Source organism: Eleginops maclovinus, chromosome 18, assembly GCF_036324505.1.
Source record: "Eleginops maclovinus isolate JMC-PN-2008 ecotype Puerto Natales chromosome 18, JC_Emac_rtc_rv5, whole genome shotgun sequence".
NCBI classification, from domain to species: domain Eukaryota; kingdom Metazoa; phylum Chordata; class Actinopteri; order Perciformes; family Eleginopidae; genus Eleginops; species Eleginops maclovinus.
The window spans coordinates 18892997-18912273 of record NC_086366.1 but is presented as its reverse complement, the minus strand read 5'-3'; the positions used below and the strand labels follow the sequence as shown (position 1 = coordinate 18912273).

Here is a 19277-nt window from a genome sequence, read left to right as displayed (position 1 = left end):
TGCTGTACTACTCTGCCACCGTCTCCACATTGCACAATAGTCAGACATTACACCTTTTGAAATTTGCATGCAGTTTATTTGCCAGCTAAAAACACTAGTCTCTTAGAAAATTAAGGGTTTAAAACATTATCATCACCTTGTAAAATAGGATCTATTGCGTTTTTATCTCAGTGCCCAACATTACATAATGTACAAATGTTCCTCTCTCTGGTAATACATGTTGCTTGGACATTAATCACTTAGTTATAATCAATCAGCTAATTTGATAATTATCTTATATCACACTTTGCATTCCAATTTCAAGTTAGAGAACCACTGACTCAAGGAAATGATCTCAATTCTTCTTGTGGTTGTGCACTTGTTAGTAGAAGTAATTCGACATGGAATAGCAACAATTACAAATCCCTTCAGAAAAAAAAAAACTGTCAGCCACACAGGAGGAGTTCAGAGTGTTACCCTCACATAGAAGTTTTCTGAGTGGTCTCTATGGTTGGAGAGCTTGAGGACTTGTTGTAGGGAGTCACAGCTGTGAGTCCTGGGAAGCCAAGGCTGGATAGTTTCAGTGAAAGCGAATGTTCACGCTGAGCCGATGATACAGTCGACTGAAACTCCAGCGGTTTCTGTGCTTCTGTCTTCTGCCTGTGCTTCCTTGCCAAAATTGGATACTGTCCTCCTGTCATGAGTCATTGGTTCTTTTCAGAGATGTTAAACCTGTTCAATCTGGCTTCTTCTCCTGTGTGGAGGAAATTGAATGAACAGTGGTTTGCCTATGTGATACTGTAGCTTTACCCTAAGTTATATCCTTTTAATGTGAAGTTAAAAAACAGTTTTATTACCCAAATGTTGATGATTGATTCAAAATAAGTAGGTCTTAGACACTTTTAACCTGCTGTGACCCTCCCTACACACACTACTGATCTGGTGCTTTCCCGGTCCCAAAGCCTGCCTACAGCATATCTAAGACACTCATTAGTTCTCCTTTTTTCAGCATGGATCCTGGCCCAGATGCAAATGCTGTAGTAGTTCTTTCAGGCCAAGCTGCTGGTGTCAGAAATAATGGTACTGTAGGAGTGTGGGGAAGAATAGTGCGACAAGTGCACTTTCTTTCTCTCCAAAAGAGGAATAATGAAGTACATGGTCCGCGTTTCCCAGGGGAGGTGTAATTTCGTTTGCACACCTGACAGTCTGTGATGTGCATTCCTTTCTCAGGAGCACAGAACATGATTTATTTGCTCTGTTATTTTTGTCTGACCTAATTGGACATTATTCGTATCACATCAATGACAGGTGTAAATGTATCCAAGGAATTTCAAAGTTAAATATAATTCCCCAAAGGCTGAAAATATAGACGTTCAGGCTTTACAGTATGAAATACTTAATGCTTGCTTACTTCTATCCTTGGTAAGTGTTATTTTCGAAGTGGTGTCAGCTAAACCATGAACCCAGAATCATGAATTAACTGTGAGACAACACACTGTAGATAGAGACAGAAAGATATTGGGACAAATTTCGTCTCAGCTTTGCACCTTTTGTTGAGCTTGATTACTTGAACGCAGCACCATGACCACATGTGGCTGGATAAACTGATGTTCTGTCACCTGTGGCAACCAATCATTGTAAACTCATGGTCCTCTTTTGATGGTTCTGATGCTGTTCCAACCTTCACTTTTACGTGTAGTTCATGTGTAAAATTTAGTTTGAACCGCAATCTGCGGCCCAATATTTGCTGCCCTGTAAAACCAGAGCAATATCTCCTTGCAGCTCTGTTATGGGGTCTTCATCGCACGACAGATGTGACAATAATATGGCCCAGATACGTGAGCTGCTGCTATTATAGGCTGGTACACACTGAGTCCTTATAAGTCACGCTTAACCCCATCAGTGAAATCATCTGTTACCAAGTCATCTTGCGACAATGATTCAGCTTCACTTAGAAAATATATATCATAGTGATAACATATACTATACTGCAACTTATACTGTAGGCCTGTCTTTCGCTCCAAATCATGAGTGCTCAAAAAGTGTTTCTCTTTACAACAGGGAGAATGTTGCTATCCTAATATGTAAGATTACATTCAGTACAATCCACTTGCTCAACAAAAAATGTTTAATTTTATATTTCAAACTGATTTATTACCATTATTGGATGAGTAACATCCCCTTACAGTTTATATTACACTTATTTCCTGTGGGTGGCTAGGTTAGTTAAAGACCCGTTAATCATTTCATGTTTCACACGCAAATTACATTGTGAATTAAACACTGACAGCCATCCCCTTCACATAACCCAGAGATGTATCCCCTTATTCCCTTTTTTTGGCTCAAACCTTTAGTTTTACACCACATTCGTTGAAAGGGTGTCGTCTCAACACTCACATTTGTCTTAATTCCAACGCATATTCAGCAGCAGCAGACATGTTTTTTCAGCCAGGAAAATATGATAACAGCTACATATGATACCCCTCTACAAAAAACTGAAATGTTCACACTGTACCAACATAACTTGATAGACTTTTAATCAAAATCTGCAGATAAAAAAAGGGAAGTTAATAATTTAATATAAATAATGTTGCTCTGTTATCTCAGTTCACTTCCAAACAACATACTCATTATATCAATTATTCATACTTGGCCCAATACAAGATTAATCACTTTCAGGATGTTTTGCAAATAAAGTATTCTTTAACTGCCTTATTTTATATTTCTTGTAACCCAGAGCAACAATATAGCAAACCTTGTATGGCAGCCAACACAAACCTGTAGATTTAGGTAAATCTGAGAGGACTTTTACCAGTTTCAGTGATTCAAACTGGCCTGATTGGAAGAAAAACTTCCATTATTCCATTTTGTAATCCGATTGCTTTTTCCAATTAAAAAATGCCCGTAAAGTGAATTTTACCACTTAAATTAAATCAAACATTAACACAAAGTCTATGATGTATCATCAATAATGTATCAAAACAGAGAAATTTGTAGGGCACTGCTCTTTCTATCCTGGACATCCTGCTGCAGTGTGTATGTGGTTGGCACATGTTCGAGTGCTGAATCCTGGCAGTTATTGCTCGGCTGAAGATGTGAATCCATGCAGACTACATCCATTAGGAATATAATAGGCTATCATGGAAGAGCCAATCATCAAGTATTGGCATTTATTACGTGATACAGATGACATGAAACTCAAGCAGGTGGAGTTTCGCTTGTTTAATTGATGCACGATCAGTAGTTAAACTGCATAATAAAACATGGAAGGCTGTCTCAAGGCTGATACGTGATTATATTGTGATGTTCTGCTGGATTCCAGTGGAAATTGGCAGCGTTGACATTTGGAAAATAAGAGGGATGAGCTTCTGTTTGACGCTTTCCTGTTGTCAAATCATAAAGGAAACTCCAGTCTGTTTTGGTGGTGGTTGGGAGGGGGTTGGCGTTACAAAATAAACAAAATATTTGTTAGTATGTAGATGTTGGTGTATTACATAATCACTTAGTCCATACATTGCAGATTTTCAAGGGGCAATATGAGGAAACTTCTATATCTTATATAAGAAAAAATAATTTAAAAATATAACAAAGTATGTTGTTGTATTTTTCTGGTTCTAAAAGGAGTATTAGCACACATGTTGTTGTAATGTAATTGTTATATCTTTAATGGAGTCTTCTTCACATTTTCAATGGTGTTATTTTACATCCGAGCAGGTATAAATGTTCTAATAAATGTTCAACTGATCTGTTTATCTCCAACTAACCTAGATATTCTTATTACCTTAAATATTATATTCACCAAAGATGGTGTAAATACCTAACACATTCAAACTACACTGGACGAAGATACAACCTTACAGTTCCAAACTCACAAGGTTACCCTGCCAAGCAATACATCTTTGCGGAGGAAGAGTATTCTGTCCGTCCATCTTGTGAGGAGTGTGATGGAGGGCTTAGCCAGGAACATCACTTAGCCAACACCACACCCCGACTTTGCCCTCTCTACAGAGGCTGAAATGATACTTCAGCAGTGGTGAGTGAACAGCCCCTTCCCACACGATGCCTCCATCACTTCAGACACATAGCAATCAAGACACATTAGTCCAAGGGGATTTTATTTTAATTGCGAAGATGTTGCTTCGGAGGTAGGTTAATAACAGTAGGGTATATGCCACGGCATGCCTTTTCTTTGTCACATCGTAAACAAACACATGAAAAATAGCCTGCACCAGGGAGTGTTTTGTTGTCAAGGGCATTCAGTGTGGCTTGACTGGAATGACTGCTGAACTGACATTGCTGATAAAATTGAAGCTCTTGTTTTTCTGTCAACATGGGGACATGAAAAAATCTGATGATTGTTGGTCTATGAAGGAACTATCAGCAAGACTGTCATGGATATCAGTTATGACGGTGCGATATTAAATGTTGCACAGGAGACAGACAAACGGGGGAAAGAGACACTTGTTGGACAGGGGGTTGAGATCAGAACATGTTGATGGTGTTGTCTTGAGAATGTGAGAAGCTTGCCCTGGAAACTTCAGTCAATAGTAATGTATTTCCTGTTTCCTCTGGAATAAAGAGTAAAGCCATGAATACATAATCAACAAAAGGCAAAATAGTCCAGTACAAACATCAACCCCTGCAAGACCCATTAGTGTGAGCTGCTTGGGCAAACCCAAAAGCTAACTGCACTTTCTCTGGCAAAATAAAATGCTCCCAGAGCAGAGAGTGGCTTTCTAATAGATAATTTTCTTTAATACTAAAAAGTTTCCTTGTGACTGCAATAATGAACATACGAAGCCTTATCTTAAGTAGTGTCTTCACCCTTAGACTCTGTCAAGTGGTGGATTAGAGAGCTATAATTATTGAACATGGTGAGGCAAAATGGTATTTATTGGCATTATCTCAGTTCATGATGTCAGCCTTACTCGATTAACTCCTCGAGTGAAGAGTGAATGAGGTTATGAGCCTTATCAGGTGGGATTGTGCCTGTGAGCTGTTTGCTGTTTGCCTGTTTGCCTTTGTCAGTCATGAAGACCTTCTTATTGATGGCTGGGGTCCGGGAGGCTAAACCGATATTACAATTTTTAATGGCAGCCATGCAGATAGTGTGCTCCCAGTACAGCGCAGTGAAACCTTTTCTTCTTCCTGCCTCTAAGCAAACATGCATTTAATCAACTAGAAAGGCCTTGTGCTGAAGAGTAGCTTTAGTTATATATTAATGAAAGCAATGAAGAAACACATAACCTGGGTCCATAGGCAAGGACTGACACTTCAACACATTGCAGAAGATGTTTGCAAAGCTATCATCCTTACTACGTATGTCCCCTCTCTAGTGGTGTTATCATCTGAGGTGGACAAGCTGAAATGGAGCAACACAGCCCGATGACAGATGAGGTGTTTGTTCTGAGCTGAACATATAGCAAAAACAACAGATTTCAAATGATGGAGGAACGGAGTTGAATGCCACTCTGAGTGCAGGCTACAACAAGTCTAATAAGTAGAAAATCCATTTTATAAGGATTCTGGAAAATGGCTTCTTATCGAGTGACATATTATGAAAAGCAATAACGTGTGGAATTTACCTTTGTTTGTAATGCCACAATACACCTATGCTGGAGTGATGCGTTAGGATGAAGCAACTACAAGGGCAAATAACAACAAAATATGTTTAAAGAAAAAAAGAGATACTTTGCCGGCGATGTACAGGACGGTTCATTGCGCAGAATACTGGAATCATAATGAAGTCACGGCATGATATCTCTCTATAAGAATCCTGTTTGGTGAGAAATAAACAGCTGACCTCAGCTGTTTGATGCCCCGGTTATCTTCATACATATGGATCTCTCAGCTACTTCAGAGAGCATTGTTGTAGCCCATTTGAATCATTGTCAGCCTTTCCTTTCCATGATTGGAACAGTTTTGCTCCTGCTGAGAGATAAGAGGAAGTTTAGCTCAGTGTGTGAAAACGTGGTTTGAATAAATGAATCATTTGTTAATCATCAAAATAAATGTAGATGTGTCCTTGAGGTCAGAAAAGGGAAGTTTCAGCCTCTTGGTTTCATGGGTAATTCCAAACTATATCCTTATGCAAGAGGCTTTACAACTTCTTTCAAACACCTTTCAGTAACTTTAATCGGTGTCATTTCTCTTTCTATTTGCTGTGACATGTTGTAGAAAGACTGGATGCCCTCAGAGCACAACTCCGATGATAGCTTGTGATGGCCTGCCCAGGTGCAAGAATAACATTAGACTTTCTGGACAGGTGGCAATGTGAGAAAGGAGGGCTTGGAGGCTCAATAATGAGGGCTATGCCAGCTAGCCTCCCATCTGTTGCCATGAACAGAAACTCTGATCCATTAAATTGTGGCATACTCAAGTTTTGTCACAGATGAGAAAATGTCTATTCCTCCAAGGTGTGATCTCGGGATTTCTAGTACCTTGAAGCCATTTTAACTCACCTTTATATTTTGATGGGCCATTTTGTGTCTTTTAGTTGTATAATATTTGCATTAACAATTTTTGTTCACATGAAGAATACCAACATTTGCACAGTATTTTTTTTCTAACAAAGAGCATATCATTTTGTTTTGCCTATAGTTGCCCTGCAGGGAAGCTTTTTGAAGATCCCACTCAGCCTGTGTACTCACTAATTAGAATAGGTGGCAGTGCTCAGAGGGAAGGTGCCTCATAGGCAATGAAATGCAATGAAGCAAGAGATAAGAACTCCTTGAAAGCACTTAATAACAGGCTTCTTATCACACCCATTTTTCTTCTTAGGGGATCAGTTCACCCATTTTGCACCACCCCATTAAAAGCTTTTTTTTGTGGTGCTTGCAGTTTTGAACAAAATAAAGTTTAAATGTTTTTGTTCTAGAAAAATATTTATATTATTGTTTTATTTTGTTAATATTAAAAAGAAAGATCTCGTTTCAAATGTGTTTCTTAGCCTGTATCAGCTTATTTGTACTTGTGAAATGTGCCTTATTAATTAAGTAAATTATGATTAGTTTGTTATTACTTTTGGTCATCAACAGAACACTATTTAAACTGCTTCAACATAATTCAGTAAAGATGCACACGAGAAAGTGTATTTGAAAACTTCAGCAGATACAGTACCGGTAATACCAAAACTGCGATGCCATTTGGAGAAAATGCCATTTTGTAATTTGGAGATATATATATATCTCCAAATTACAAAATACATATATATATATATATATATATATATTGTATATGGCATATACTTTTTTTTTTATATACTTTTTTTCATAAACTCTTTCCAACCAAACTTGTTCCAAAAACACAAGAAAAAAACAAGATCCTTCTGAATAAACCTTGAAAGAAGTCCTGCTATGAAATGGCCACCTAGGAAGACGTTGATGGTTACATGCTGTTCATTCTGCTTTTGCCACTTTGAAAATCAGCTTTGACGATTAGTCTGTGACAGTGCCATGAACACTCAACTGTATCCATATGGAGGAATGTGGATAAGTACTGTACTGCCTTGGTTGAACCCAAACAATCTTTTCCTCAAGCATTCTTGTTTTTTGTTCGATGTTCTCTCTTTGCCTCTGCCTATCTCAGTCTCATTCCTTGTCCTTTTATTGCATTGAATCCAGCAATAAACATAAAAGGGCTGCTACAGCAAAACAAGAGGCTTGTGTTTTCTCTCTTTTGAGGCTCTGCTTAGATAATATGCATTGTTTTAGAAGGAAATTCGACAGTATTTTAGGGATTACAGTAAATTGTCTCACTGCTACTGGGAATGATCCTGTTTATGGGGATGTTTCAGAGGTGAGCAGTTTACTTGGATTTCCCACTCTTAGCCAAGTGGTTGCGAGACCCTGAGCTGTGCTTGGTGTCAAAGGAAAAGGAATTCCCACAATACCCTTCATCAAAACCCGCCTGGGCACTGCACTCAGTCCATCTTCTGGCTCATTTCCAGCAGACACATCGTCTCGTCCACAGCAGGGCGTGTTTCTGGGCGCGGTGGTTATTACCCCTCACCTCTCCTCTCATCCCTGAGCCTACTCCACAAAGATCTGGGTGGAATGGTCTGTATCAGTGTGGTGGTCACTTTATTATCCTAAAAAGACGAAGGAAACACATCTACTCAGTATGTTATTAAAACAGTGATATGATGTCATCATTGCACTTGAGTATTGATCTTACTGCTGCAAAATGGACCAGTTTGTGTCAGTCCCCTAAAGGAACAGGCACATTGGCAGTGACACAAAAGGAAAGATTGAAAAGAGTAAAAAGGCTTATATACTGTATTTAACTCAAATTGCTTTTTGTACACTTAACTCCTCAACTGGTTCAAATATTGGAAATCCCCAACATACCATTCTGTTTGGGGTGAATACTAGCTATTAGTCTAGTATCATTATTATTTAAATGGCCTTTTCTCATTTCCACATAATAAACAACAGTGGATTCTTGACACTTGCTAAATTGAATACATAAAAAAGGAACAGGGCAGGAAAGGTAATAATTAGAAGAAAGAAAACGAAAAAAACATTCAAAATGTAACCTCTGACCACATAATAATTAAAGAGTTTTTTCCCCAACCTCCAAAATAGATTTTACACTCCCATTAAAGAGAAAAAAACGCTGCCTAATTCCTAAATAGTATTAATATTTTTTTAAGTACATGTAGACATAAAGTCAAAGAGTCAAACATAAATAGAAGCTCAATTTGTTCATGCTTATTCACTTTATTGGTGAATGATTACAGCATTAAGTAGGAAAATAAACACACACATATATATATATATATATATATATACTGCCTGAGTGATAGGTAACTGTAGACACAATGAGTAGTTTCTTTAAATTGTGCAGTCTTGATTGTTCTTTGGTGCTCATGGCCTAATTACTCTAAACTGTGCACATTTTTGTACAACAATTTGACCCATGTACTCACTGCATGACATACTTGTCACTCACCAATAGCTTATGGAAATATTGTGAAGAAATATTCAATTAATAATATCAAAATATATAGTGGCACCATAAGCTTGACTAATGGATTTTATACCGGGGCCACAGTAGCTGTTAATTAGATTACTTAGCCTAATGCCGTAAAGCATTGACATGAATGAAGCCATTAGTTTCACCAGGTTAATTTGTTATGGTGTCATTGGGAAGCACCATGTTTTTAACAAGGAGGAACAAGGTTTATTAGAAATGTCTTCATTCGATGCACAGATAGCATAACTGGCATGAGATGAAGAGATGAGGCTTTCTGACCCTCAGACCACAGAAATTGTTTGATTTTTAAAATAAAATTAGAAAAATAAATATCTAAATGAATCATATAATCATAATAATTATTATTAATAATAGTAGTTGTATGCATGCTTACAGTCTATAAGGTATCCTCAATACATTCAGAAAACTCAAATTATCTGGTGTTTTCTTTCACAAGGAAACTGCTAGCAATATTTTTCACATAAAACATTCTTTATTAAATGGGTTTCCAGGTTATTTTACAATTATGTAGATCCATAAAGTTGATCTATTAAGCATTGCAGATAGAATTGTGTAATATTAGTCCAAATAAAAAAAATGTTTTACTTTTTATAACTTTTTTCATGTGTTGCTCAGAGATCAAACATCCATCACTGTCATGGACCCAGTTTCTGTTTCTAATGACACCATCCTCTGGCGGGCCACTGGTCCAGCAGCGGCTAAATCTTGTTGTAGCCAGGTGAGACCAGGTTATGCATCATTGATCCAAACAGCCTCTTAATTTCTTCCAGCTGCAGCTTTTATTGACTGTGTAAAGGGATTTCAAACGGGCACAATATGTGGTGAATGATAGACCGTTTGCCTAAAACCTGATGTCAAATCTTATTATAAAGTGAAACTGTTTTACTTTATGATTACTTTAAGTTTGCCCCCCAAAAAATACATATACAGTATATGTATATACAGTATATATTCTTCTGTGTGTTATTCTTAACTGTGAACAGATGATCAGATATTTGTCGCCAAAGTCTGGACTTAATGTATTTAATGACATCTCTTATAATCACACTACCAAGTTTATATCATATTCAGAAAAGGCTACGTGCCCTGTGGTCTGCATTGTTCAGATGAGAAGATGTTGTTAAAAATAGATTTTATAATATTGTATATATTTCCTATAATATTTATTCTAATGCCACCCTTCACATAGCTCCTGTTTTAGTTGTAGTAGTCATTTTAGTTTAGTAGTGCTTGTTATTACAATTGTGTATGGCTGCTGGCCCTAAAGTATAATATGTGGTTTCATTTTGAAATACTTAAAGTTCTGGATTTTGGCTTTCCTGGAAAACATTCCTTTTTATTGTACATTTTAGTTATGCGGCTTAGTAATGATTCTATATTACCTTTTAGGGTGTTTTGCATGAGAAGCTGTTATGATCCGTTATCTCAAAACAAATTGCTCATTGTTCTTTAGGACCTGGACAGCAGAGAGCTGTTAGAATAGGGATATGAAAAAGAGATAGGAGATTAATGTAGCCTGATAAATATTTTTGCCTGCGCTTGAGTTTTATAGCCATTCCTATAAAATAAAACACAAAGAGAAAATGTGATGATATTAAGATTTTGGAATCGCTCTGTTACAATGGTGCCAAGTCAATAAAAGGGCCTTTGAGTAGAAAGTCACTGAAGCAACTGTGGGTGATTTCATTCCACTCTGCCTAGAGAATGCTCCTGGTCAGCTTCCCTCTCGCCTCGAGCACCCGCCTGCTGGTGCTGCTGGCTCTGGCATTGGACAGGTTACCACCTGCCTTAAATCATTCCCAATAGGCTCTCAGGTTTTCCTGCTGCAGTAGGAATGGTTGACATGTGGTCATGCTGAAATGCAACTTTAAATGGTAGATATCAGGCACTCTTTGAAAATAACTTCTCTAATGCGTCTGGCTTGTGTCTTTGAAGACTTCACACTCAAACAGTTTGAGCGCCAAAGTGCAGAGCCCATGTCAATTTGCCCCGAATCAGGTTCTTTGGTCAGGGAACTCCAAAAATGATCAAATGGAAAATGAGTGTAGTGTTAACTATGCATCTATTTGAGAAAAAAATAGGGTAGCTCACCTATGGAAAATGCATGAATGATATTCCATTGGCTGGTTTAAATAGGTTGGCTATTTCTCCACTATCAAAACCTTATTATGTTGTTCGCATGTATACTCACCAGTGCTGTCATATAGAAATGTGTACATGGATGTTGGGAATTTGAGCCCTTCCTTGCTAAAGAATTCATCAAGGCAAGAGAAAAGGTCAACCACTCAGTCCCCCGCTCATTATATAGGATATATGGAAATAAATTCCTCCACCCCTGATCTTAAAATACGCCTACCATACCAACAGTGACAAAGGATTGTGTTTTAAAAAGAGTATTCATTAGGTGGAAAAGTCACTGAAATAACAATTTAAATAGAAAGTCATTAAGAAAAGTGTCACAGATTCAAATAGGTTATGTAATGCTTTCATCAAATACACATGGCGCTAAATGGCAAAACACGTTTGGTTTCAAAATTTGCTCTTCTTCAACTCTACATTTGAATGCCACTGTTATATTGTTTGATTCCAATTGTTATTCCCAATGTCTAAAAACAGTCACTTTTCTGGCCGCAGCTTCAATCCGCATTTTTTTTTCTTGAAATACTGAAAGTGTCAAGTACCCCTCATTGTAGCATCTCCAACACATCATATTGTCATTCTCAACAAGTTTTCAATTCAGGCTGAAGTCACAAAGAACACAATGTTTGCGAGTGGGGTGATTTATGAAGCATCTGTTCCATATTGAGGTGGACGTCGATGACTCCAAAAGGCTTTAGGGTGACACTTTGAGACTGTGAACAGATTCATCAAAGTGGATTATCTTTGCTGCCCAAAGTACTCTCCAGAGGTTGACCTTCTTTAGAATTCCATCACTGGGACATGGAACACCAGTGCGAGTGTGTTTTGAAAGATAAGGGACTGATATGCCGGAAGGGTGATGAAGTGAGTGTGTGTGCAAGTGCTCCTCACATGTGCTTACGTTGTGACATAGCAACACCCCCAAATCATTTGTATGAATACATTTGGTTGAAGAGTTTTTGACAAATGACAACCTGCTCTCCCCCAGTTTTCAGGCATGTAATAACCTTGAGAACGTCAGCTCCTCTTCGTCCCTCTTTGCTATCTGTTTTTTTCACCTCCAAGGCAGGAAACATGAATTCAAACCTGACACAACACACCAGTGGCCAATCAAAAGTGAATATGCTTGACCCAGCAGTTCATTCAATTATGCATTTAAGTTCCCTCAACATGATTTCCATAAATGGCGTCAAACTCACTTTGATTTGGCAAGAAACACTTTATTCAACGTGGTGAGACCAAGCAGTCAGGCTTTCTCCAGGGTTTAAGCTTTATGTAAACACTTGTAAAAGTAACTAAAGCCAATTTATACTCTCAAAAAGTCAGTTGTAAGCAAAATTGGTTATTACTTTGTTATTTGTGTATAATTAACACACTAATGAATCCGATTGTTGATGCACAACACACACTCTTTGCCTGGATACTTAGTGTTATTTTTTCCCATGAGTCTTGTATTTTAAGCAAACACCCTGCATGATATCGTCATGGGGTCCAATTCAGACTGAATTCTCTCTCAATATCCTTGCATCCCAGTTGTACACAGCTACAGTCAAAATTGAGATTGTGTGATGAGTGTTGAGAAATAAAACATGTAAACATATGTGTTTGTTACCTTTTCCCTACAATAATGTTCCACATTCATTGCAATTTTGGGATTTGGAAATATCCATCACCCTTGAGTGTTATTTGAAATCTGACAGTGGCGCCATCATGCTAGACTGGAGCCAGGGGTGGAGGGGTAGTGTGTGTGCCATTTTCCTGGGGGTTGGCAGATAAAGACTTGGGAGGTTTGAGTCCTGGATAGCCTTGAGCGGGGACCCTCATCTGCATGCACATGGCTTCAGTGAGCCAATGGTGCAGCCACATAATGTCAAGCAATTTTCTGTAACACAAGGACATTTGATTTCTAGTAGAGCAGGGAGTAGAGATGGACACTCCAAAATCATTTTGAAATATCAGAGTTTAAATCAAATAGAGCTCATTTGGACTTAAGCGTATCCTCAAGGCATGGTATCATGCACCCCACAGTGCGCACACCACAAACCATCTTACAGGTAATGCCGAATAATGGAGGAACTGCATGCACTGTGGTTGTCTTTGTTGTGGTGTGTTTCCCCTAGGGACAGCTATAGAAGTAAGGGTTCCATGGTGTAGCATACATGGAACACATTGAAAGTAAAATATAACTGCCACATGATTTGTATTATGGGGAACTCATGTCTTTTATTGCGATCACTTTGAAATTCTTCTAAACTTGCATTTGTCAGATTTTAGCAAAATAGCACTAGTTTTTTTTATTGTGAATGGCAAAACAAAAGTCACATAATGTCAATTGGTGTCATTGTGGTAAATATTTTGGGTATTTTAAAGAAGGCCAATGAGACATATGGGTGTTTTTAAAATGTGCAGTTGTTGATACCAGGTAGGAGTTATAAAAAAAAAAAGGAAATCAAATATGCATACAGTTCAGGTTTTACTCACCTCATGCATTACGTTCAAGGAATGTTTGTTACATTTAACACCAGTGTGGCATGTAGTGGTAGGTCTTATTCATTCACTGCTGCTGCATGTGACAGCAGTGTGAAAACAGGTTTTCTCAATTACTCCGGCTCGCCTTTCTATGTTTGTGTTGCTCTAACAGGAGGGCCACTCGCAGGCTTTTGTTACACGTAGTGCTCCGATGGAAACACAGTAGAGACAAGATGAGAAAATTGAAGAATGAATTGGTTTGGGGCGTTGTCGGGAGGTACACTATTTGTGTGCCTGTAATGTTACCTTCCACAGTGCTCTGGAAGTGTGTTTAAATTGTGGTTTTCTCATTGGATCAGCAGCAGAGATGCAGGCCTCTGCTGCAGTGTATGCTGCCAGGATAAAGGAGTGCCACTGTGTGTGGATGAGTTGGCTCTTAATTGGGTTATTCATTCTGTATTACCTCGGAAAAAACTAACAGCTCAACCTCATCAATAATAGGTTAAACACTGAATAATTAACAGAACTCTTGACACAGAAAAGCAAGCTGTCACCTTTTGTTTAATACATTAAAGACCTAAAGTTGCTACTTATGAAAGTCAATCCTCCCACTCACAAAAAGCTTACTTTTTTATTTAAGAGCTATGCAAAGTTAGAATAATACTGTTACTCTATTGAAAGTCATATCATGCACTCAATTAGCACCACTTATATTTTACTAAGATATAATATTTGTATTCTCCATATTTGCTCTAATGAAATTCTAGTGTTTCTAGAAAACTTGGTTTACGGTTGTATACAAACTAAATGTGTATTTTGATAATCCGTTGGTTGTTAAAATCTAAACATGCATTTTGAAAAAGTTTAGGAAATAGTGATTTATTTGAAATGTTAATAACCGTAGAGAGAATAGTCATAAAACCAGCAGATTATTAAAAGTTTAAGTGATAATACAAAAAAAATGTATTCAGTCTTTTAGATTAAACTGATTTAAGCTGATTTCGCTCTTTGAAGCCAACCATTTCAGTGACCGGCTTCTGTTTAAGCGCCACCAACATGCACAGCCACCCCGAGCAGCTATTTAAACTGCCTTGTGATTCCACTTGTAGGTAGTATGTTTGTGTGTGAGCTGAATTTGATGAAGTGCTTCCCTGTCAAAGGGTTACTTACAGCCGGGCTGTCTCAGGAGAGTTAGTTGTGTGACATTGGCAGAGGGAGAGCGCTGACCCCTGTGATGACCAGCTGAGGGACAGAGGCCAGCTCTCACTGTGTTAGAGGACAAACGCCTCAGTGGTCGGTTAAACTAATCACCACAGGGACCCGCCAATATTGCTTTGTTACTGGCCTGCTTTCTCGCTTTAGAACTACGTTTGATAGATAAACGAATGGACTTAATTCTGCTCGACTCTGAGCCTCACACAATGCAAATACAACTAACTAGCAAGCTTATTGACTTCCCTAATTGTATACCTCTGGTGGCCTTACTGGCCGAAATCCCATCTTCATGCCTCGTTGTGCTTCTCTTCTTCTAAATGCTTTTGTATCTCAGTATCATTGACATGCTTTAATCCATTTCATTATTTTCTTCCGGCACATATTGCACCCCATGTCTAGAGTGCATGGTATCCCTGTTTATCGTGCATATGGTGTCTTCCATTTTCTCTTAAAATGTTCTCCTTGTCTTTAATGAGGTTGTTGGGTAACACTAGGCATGCTATTCCTCCCTGTGCTCTGCTTGGTTTGTTGTGGAATATTTAGCATTGTCTTATTGTCAGTACAGTTAGCAATAATATTTGATGCATGGTTTGGGAAATCTGGTCATAATGTACAAACTACCTTGACTGGTATTTGTTTGCTAGAGACTGGCTTGTACATATTGTACATTTTCAGAACAATGTATCTTAAAACCAGGCTTTTAACAAGAGTTAACATTGCCGTTTGTTCATAAGCAAGTGTCTTTTATATCTCAATCATGTGACAGTGAAGCAGTTTAAAAAAAAAAAGAACTAACATGAGTCGGTTATTACAATTAAGAAGATATGTGAGATCGTAAATAGTAACGAACATGTGCAAAATGTATACTTATACCCATTTATATTCCATTCGTTTGCATTTGAGAAGCCCAAAACGCTCATCTTAAACACAATTCTAAGAACATCTGAGAGTTGATAAGGCTTCTAAAATGTTGAATATGATACTTATATGTAAACCTTTGTTTTCCTCATTTCACTACAATAACGACTGTCTACTATTAGTGTATTCAGGTTAGGTAATCGTAGAGCGAAAATGGGAAGGTGTTTTCAGGTAATTCTATGTAGGGTTGGATTTATTAAATGCACTCATGCATTTAACCATGCGATAAATGCATTACACACATTGACATTCTCCCGGAGAAGTGTGTTGTTATGTGCCCTGCTATTGATTTTCAGTGAAAAGTCCTCTTAGGAATGTCAAAGCGTTATACTTTTCAGATAGAATATATTGATATGCTTGCCATGTGCTTGCAAACATTTCCAGTTCACTGCAAGGAGAATCTTATCATGGTGTCTGACTCTGTCAACACTATTAAATTGAGAGGGAGTCAGAGATTAATAACTTCAACGTAAGGAGAAATAGGAAAAGGCGCAGGCTTGGGAGCAAACAGAATGATTAATGAGTGTCAAAAACCAAGAATTTACAATTAGGTTATAGTGTGGCAAACGTTATGTGTTAAGTCTCACCAGTTTCCCCAGCTCGTTGAAAGATCACCAAGAAATAAATCCTTTTGTTTTACATAAACTCTTTGTTCATTGTGCGGCCCTTAGATTAACTCTGACCTATTTCAAGTCAGAGATAGTTTTCCAAAAGGCACATTCCCCCCTCAGCTATGGGTATTGAAACTAACAGACTGATCACTATCTTACTGAATGTTTGGCCTGGCTGTGTAAGAAATGCAAAGATGTGTAATATGTAAAGTTGGTCTTATGGAGGCTGGTTAATGAGACAGATTGCAGCACCATCTTTACCACCAACACACACACACACACACACACACACACACACACACACACACACACACACACACACACACACACACACACACATACACACACATACACACACACACACACACACACACACACACACACACACACACACACACACACACACACACACACACACACACACACACACACACATACACATACAGAGAGAGAGAGCAAGCTATTGCCTTTCAAATTTCAAAGCCTTCCCTTCAAACATGTCATTATTGTTATGATGGATGCCTAGCAATTCCTGAATATCAGCAGGGTGTAAACATGAATCCAGTATTGATGAGCATTTTGAATACAGATGCAACTTTGAGCAGCAGAAAGATGTTAAGAAGCCAAAATGTTACAAAAAAGAAACGAGGAGTGCATAGTGTGAACAGTGTCGGGTAGGACACCTTGGTAGCTGTTAAACACAGGGTGTGATGGCACACGATGCGTTGTATACCAGCGGTGAAAGAGGGGTACATAATACAAGAGGAGCTTATTTCTCAAAGAGCTAACCAGTACTATTGTCAGCCAACCTCTGGGTCCACAAGAAACAGCAGGTGTTGTGCTCTCCAGTCGGTGCAGATTTGGTCAAAACCTCCAATCTTGTTTGTCCTGCATCTGTCAGAGGCTAAAATTGAGGATTGTTGCGATATACAGTACTGGCATTAATGTTAACTATAATAATTATTACATTAAACATTGATACCATGATAATTATACACATATGATAACATTGTGTAAACACTTTAGTCCCTCTTTAATCATTCCTTTTTCTTCTGTTCTCGCTTGTCTCTTACCCCTGATTCCTTGTTGTCCAAAGAAAGAAAAATACACAATAAATAAAGGTAAAGGGGGGGATATGTATTCATGTATTATTGTCTAATGTTGGTGTTGTACTGATTCATATGTCATGATATGGTGTTTTATGACCACTGACTATACTAATCCCTTTTCCGCGCCTAAAACATTTAATATTACACTTCAAGTTACCATTGCTTTGGCAAATACTAATCATGCTGTGGATCCTTCAAACTGTACTACCTATCTAACCTGCTGTTTCCTTGCTTTACCCCCTCATGCTATCAGTGGCTGGGACAAAAAGCAAAGCGAAAGGTGAGTTATTGCCTCCATTTTCTTGCTACATGATTTATGTTGCACACAGTTCCCAATAAACAATGTTTGGATCGCCCTTTTATCTCCCCCTAGAGCCTGGGATGCATTAACATACGCTGCTTTTTGCAAAGCTTTCTTCACGTTTTTTTTACCTTTATTTCTCCAGGAGAGGTCCGATGAACATGCTTGATCTCTCCCAGATATAACCTGCTTCTGCTTCACATATGTATAGATTCACATGCTCACACCAGGGAGCTGCCTGCCTCCCCCAGTCATGCCTTTCCTCTATTTGGCCGCTGTGCAGCTCCACTGGAGCAGCTGGGGGTTGTCCCTGGTTCAAGGACACCTCAGTGGTAGATGAGGGAGGAGAATATTTCTCATTTGCTTTCCCATCCCAAATGTTCCCAGACACACTGTGCAGACAAACTGAAGACCTTCTGACAAGCCTTCATACTTTTTATTTTTCTGCTGCCCTTCAGGACTTAATGCTTTGTCCTGATATTCCGTGGCGCAGGTTTTCCCTTCATTACCATTTAATATTATCTGTTTCCTATAAGATTTTTATTTTCATTATGCAGTGAGTGGTGAAATCATAGGATGTTTTTTCTTGCCACCCACCCTCAAAATGTACTTCTTCCTTGTGATTTTCTGTTACCCTGCTAGAGAATATTTGATTAATACACTGTCTCTTTCTCTTATTTTGCATATTCGTTTTCTGTTATTGCCCATGTTCTTCCTGGCTGACACTGTAGCATAAATACCAAAGTGTCTGACAATTTATGGTTATGGATGCCATTGTTAGTGATGTTACCAAATAATCTATAAAACAAATATACGTGCTAGTTGCTATGGCTTGTTTCTTTAGATGAAGTTAAACTGTTTGACATTTGAAGAGCCATCTACTGTTGTCTTTCCTGTGTCGTACAGTACAAGATTTACCTTTCTATCAAACCTTACTAACATCATACACTGGTATTTTTTAGGCAGTGTTTTTCTTTGTGTTGTTTGTTGTTTTTGGAAATGACTTTAACCAAACCTACTGATTAACGCTGCTAATGTTCATGAATGAACGCAGATTTTTTCCTTTATTCTCCCCACTTTAAAAAAAAAGCAGTGTTTTGTAATTACAGGAGCAATTAGGGGGCTAGTTTTTAATTAACAGAGGATACACATTCAGCATCCCCACCTCTGGAATCTGGTTCCACATTGAGAAGCCTTTTTCAACAGCACTTTCATCACTCTAATTACAACTAATAACTTTTATTAATAACTATGAAGATAATGAATTCAACCACATGTTTCAGTCTTGAATATTGATTAATGGGTTCTGTCAACTTTACCAGTGCATTCTTCTAATTGCTATGTCATTTGTGAAGTTACTGTTAAAAAAAATAATCGAGGAAAAACACTGTAGATGCCATTAAAATGGGAATCATGCCTCAGGGTTTATTTGGTGGGACATTAGAAACAGATTTTTTTGCATCTCTGAGGACTCACCTCAGTGTATGAAGCAATGCTTTGTTAGCTGCCGGTGCAAAGAAAGGGGTATTTAATCTATCC

The 19277-nt window shown here is 38.2% G+C and overlaps 1 protein-coding gene across 4 annotated transcripts in view; it reads left to right on the top strand.

The window, feature by feature from the left end:
• Positions 1-19277, top strand: part of LOC134879709 (cell adhesion molecule 2-like) — a 115883-nt gene that overhangs the window by 57690 nt on the left and 38916 nt on the right. For 2 of the 4 annotated variants that reach the window (XM_063906195.1, XM_063906194.1), the window contains exon 2: positions 17691-17717. The exons of 1 other annotated variant lie outside the window; for it this stretch is intronic. In XM_063906195.1, the coding sequence (XP_063762265.1) occupies positions 17691-17717 (27 nt within the window). Of the gene's footprint in view, positions 1-17424; positions 17450-17690; positions 17718-19277 lie in introns of all 4 variants that reach the window. One more of the 4 variants, XM_063906197.1, reaches the window with a different exon arrangement.